Source organism: Tupaia chinensis, unplaced genomic scaffold, assembly GCF_000334495.1.
Source record: "Tupaia chinensis unplaced genomic scaffold, TupChi_1.0 Scaffold000410_1, whole genome shotgun sequence".
In the NCBI taxonomy this organism is placed as follows: Eukaryota; Metazoa; Chordata; class Mammalia; order Scandentia; family Tupaiidae; genus Tupaia; species Tupaia belangeri.
Window position 1 is genome coordinate 1,156,056 of NW_006159915.1, and position 4,494 is coordinate 1,160,549.

General features: G+C 47.8%; 1 protein-coding gene across 1 annotated transcript; it reads right to left on the bottom strand.

The window, feature by feature from the left end:
• Positions 1-3,080: 3,080 nt before the first annotated feature.
• FERD3L (Fer3 like bHLH transcription factor) lies at positions 3,081-3,575 on the bottom strand. Its single transcript, XM_006154476.1, has one exon. The coding sequence runs from the start codon at positions 3,573-3,575 to the stop codon at positions 3,081-3,083; it is 495 nt and encodes a 164-aa protein (XP_006154538.1).
• Positions 3,576-4,494: the final 919 nt, after the last annotated feature.

The following is a 4,494-nucleotide window of genomic DNA, read 5'->3' on the forward strand; positions in this document are numbered from 1 at the left end:
AACGTTTGTTGCACCAAAGAAACCAAAATTTAATTCCATATATTTCTACAAACTTTTTGAAATCCTCTCATAGGTTTGTTTTACTTCTGTTTTTCAAAACTGGTTCTTTCTACAATTTATTAAAGATTTGTCAAATTGAATCATTTTTCTTTTTAGTTACTCAGTACTTGCAGATGTTTTTTAAAAAAAATGATGCTTCATTTCTAAGTAGACTTGAAGTGGGAGAAGACAGCTTTTCTAAACTTTTTTCAGTTTTGAACCTATACACATTATCTGTAAACAAACAAACAAACAAAAAACACCTTTTAATTCAATGAATGAAAAGAAGCTGGGTCAATAAACATAGGGGTTGAAAGAGCCACTAACATTCCATAAAGATTTGGAGAACTGAATACTATTTGATGGTGAATTGAGAAATAAGTAGTGATTTTCCTTTCACATACTAAAATGAGGTAACCAAAAAGTTGCCTACATAAATAGAAAAATGAATGACTCTACTTTATAAAACTAATATACAATTCATTGTCCAAGTCTCAGTTTATTTTAATAAAGGTGCTAAATAATAAAAAATAAATACACTCTCTGTTTTTATTTTTGTTTAGTTTTAGCTATTAACATTTACCTCCTCTTACCTGTTTATCCTAATGTTTTCATGATAAAACTGAAAAAAAAAAAACCTAGTGGAGAGACTAGGAACAAGATAAGAAAGCATGTGTGTGTGTGTGTGAGTGTGTGTGTGTGTGTTGGGGGCGGAGATTCATTTCAGCACTAATCCAGTTTGCATGGAAAGGATAACTGGGAAGAGTTTTAAGCATTCAAAGTACTGACAGAAGTGCGGAGAGACAGGAAAATTCCTGTCATGCTAGGGGGAGAGGGGATGAATTTGCCCAACCTACCAGGAAGGAAATTTGGCCATTTGTATCCACCAATTTAAATGTTCATTCTATCCAGAAAAATCACTTCTAGGAATCTCATATCAGGAAATCATAGTGAACAGAGAAGAGATTTATAAAAATGCTCTTTGCATCATCATTTATTTTTTGAAAAGGAAATAGCTTCGCTATCCACTCGTAAAAGATGGGGGTTTAAGTTGTGATACACTGATAATGATGAGAAAATATAGTAATAAAAATCATGTTTGAATAATACTTCAAGTCAAGGGAAAAGAGCTCATTCTATTGTATAATGCCAAATCTAAAAAAAAATCACTATCCAAAAATATCCTAATTTTTAAAATATATTGAATTTATAAGTGCTTAGAACAACAACAACAAAAAGATTAAAAGGAAATTGATGAAAATGCTAACTTATGGTACTGTGGGGTAATTTAAGTTTTCTTAAAAAAAAACTTTTCCAAACTTTGTAGGATGCGTATATATTACTTGTTAATAAAATGCATTTTATTTCTAAAAGTATACTAGGAAGACTTTGTGTGTGTGTGTGTGTGTGTGTGTGTGTGCACGCACGCGCAAGCCCGAGGATGCGCGTGCACAGTGAGGCGCAAAACAAAGTGTTGGAGTAGCCGCTGGGAGTTTACTTTTAGCACTCGCGAAGGTACTGCACAGTGAGCGTGGTTCGGGCGTTCCTGTCCTCACTTACCCTCTCCTCTCTGAAGACTCCCAGTTCAGGTGCTAGCAAGTCATCCAGAAGAAAGGAATGGCAAAGGGCGCAAACCTGAGGCGGCGTCTCCATGTGGATCCGCCTGCACCTCAGACCCAGCACAGACGTTTTTGCAAAGCGTCAGAACGCGTCTTCTCTTTGGACTTTTCGCCTCCCCCCCCCGCCCCCCATCGTAGTCCGGGAATGTCATGTGAATGAAAGCTGTCCTCTTTCTTTACCTACCTAAAAGTTTCAAAGTGCGCGCCCAGGGTCTTTCCTGCGAGACCACAGTTGAAACGCCCGCAAACCGCTGCGGGTATCCAAGGCCCCTGGAGCGCAGAGGAGTGCCTCGAACCCGTGGGCCAGAGGCGCGTCCAGCCCCTCGCTCCAGCCGGGCTAGCAGAGACCCGGAAGGGACTTGAACCGGGTGACGGATTCTGCGCATAGGGGACAAAGGGGCCTGTTGTACTCCGATCAAGGCACCGAATGAACCCTACTGTGGCCCTGGGACACACTGCCTTGCGACAGCTAAGGTTCCTCCGGGATCCTACGTTATAACCCTCCGAGGAACGAAATGGGGGAGGGGGAGAGAGGAGAGAGAAGAGAGAGGAGAGAGAGGAGAGAAAGGGAGAGAAGAGAGAGAGTAGAGAGGAAAGAGGAAAGAAAGGAGAGAGGAGAGAGAGCGAGGAGAGAGGAGAGAGGAGAGAGAGCGAGGAGAGAGAGAGACGGAGAGAAGAGAGGAGAGAGGAAAGAGGAAAGAGGAGGAGAGAGAGAGAGGAGGGAATGTACATGAGAATAGGAGAGTGAGGAGGGATGAGGACCGGGAGGGAGGAAGAGGAAGTGGGAGCGTTGTCCTTTGGGAGTCACACTTGGTTAATCGGTCCCCTAGAAGTCCCTTATTTCTGCGTTTCCTTCTTTCCGTCTCCCCACAAGCCTGGGAGGACGGGGAGAGGGGATCCATAGTCCCTTTGCTTATCAGAAAAGCCCGCACTCCCGCACCCCTCGTGGGTTGCTACTCCATGTCCTCGCCACCCAGCGTCGTCGGGGATGGATCAGCCTCAAATCTTGAAGCTTTAAAAACAAAGTAAGAACTTCTGCTTTACCTTGTCTATATTTTAAAGAAGAGGCAAGGAGAGATTGGACTCTACAGGGGCACCTAAGTCTGCCTTTTGCGGTGAGGATTAGCTCCCCACCTCCGGCCGCAGAAGCTCCTGGGCGCGAGCCTCGAGGCCCTGACTCTAAAGAGCTCTAGCTTGTCCCCACTCGCCCTTGACACGGCCCCACTGAGGGCGATCGTGTGTATATTCACTCTACAGCTGCCGCTCTGCTGCAGGGCCGTGGGGACTTCATACGCTACCCCGAGCTCCTCAAGGCCCACCCCTCTGCCTTGGGACGCCCCTCCTGGCCTTTCCGCCGCACCCTCTGCCCCAGCCGGCGCACACCGGGACGGGGACCGACAGACATTCTGCACCCGACGCAGTTCATCCCGTCTGCTTGTTCTCGCAGCTTTCCAAGAGCTCAGTCATGAAGGAGATGTAGACGATGGCCAGGCGAAGGGTCTCGATTCGGGACAGCCTCTTTTCGTAAGCAAAAGTGGGCACCTTCCTCCGCAGCTGGTCAAAGGCCTCATTCAGGTTGAACATGCGCTTCCTCTCGCGGATGTTGGCGGCTTGGCGCTGCGCGTAGGTGATCACCCTTTTCCTCTTGGGGCGGCCCAGCAGCGAGACGCCTCTCCTGCGCTCCTCTTCCTCCTCCTCCTCCCCCTCGTCTACTTCGCCCTCTTCTTCTTCTGGCTCCCCGTCCTCAAACCTTGCCAGCCTCCTGGGTCTTCCTTCTCGAAGCGCAAAGGCTGGGTCTCCAAAGGGGACCCCGGGCGCAAAATCGCAGAGGAGAGGGTGTCTTGGAGAGGCCAGGGACAGGTCTGCGACGAAGTCCAGTACGGAGGCGTCCACGCAGCTCTCGGGGTAGGCCGCCATCGCTTCAGCTTGGCCCTGCGTTTCATGGACTTCTTGCAGCGAAGGGCGAGGCTGCTGGTAGAGCTCTTTAACAGCCTCAAATTTGTGGGGGCATCCTCACCAAAGGGCCGGGGACATGCATATTTATAACCAAGCTGATAACAGGATTAGTCGAACCGATAGGGCAGGCTCTGACGACGTCCCTCCCCTGGAAGCTGATGGAAGAAGACAAGCTTGAGCGCTCCTGGAAGACTGAAAGGGGCAGGCCTCCAGTCCTGAGCTCCTTTTCGCTATGCCACCAGGGACAGTTCCTTCTTGGCAACCACCCTCCGTTCTCACCTGCTGTGCTTTTTGTGTCTCCTCACCCCGTCTGCCAACTAATGTTCTCTGGGCTCCTTATCTCATGTAGTTCTTTAATTTCGGTTCAGATTTTCAAAGCGAGGATGTTTTCCACTGTGATGGCTTCTCCTTGGCTTCAGGCTAGGAGTCCTGAATCTTGCCATCAGCTGCCAATGGATATGAAGCAAGTGCATGTGCTTTTAATGATGTCCTGAAGAGGGGCCCTGCCTGCCAGGGGTCGAGGGGAGCTGTTTGTCTGGTATCCCAGTGCTGCGGCGGCTGAAAGGCAAGATCTTCCATTAGCTTAAGTAAGCATGGCAGGGGGGGCCTGGGGCACATTCCCCACAGTCGCTGTTGGAACCGGCTTTCTTTTCCTTCCAGGGCATCGCAAACAGTTCTCCTTCCCTGTTAGAAACTCTGACTTCTAAAGTCTGTTTGGATGTAATCGGCCTAACAAGTGAGACACTTGGCTTTCCTTTCGTTACTCTTATCTCCCCCTCCTGTAAAGTAGATTTTTTCCCCCCAGACGAGAAGTTATAATGACAATCAAAGAGAAATGGAAGCTCAGGATATTTCCCCCATTTCAGTTTTGCTGTATGAT

Excerpts from the sequence above, each read along its gene's own strand:
- FERD3L (XM_006154476.1), bottom strand. The coding sequence starts at position 3,575 with ATGGCGGCCTACCCCGAGAGCTGCGTGGACGCCTCCGTACTGGACTTC.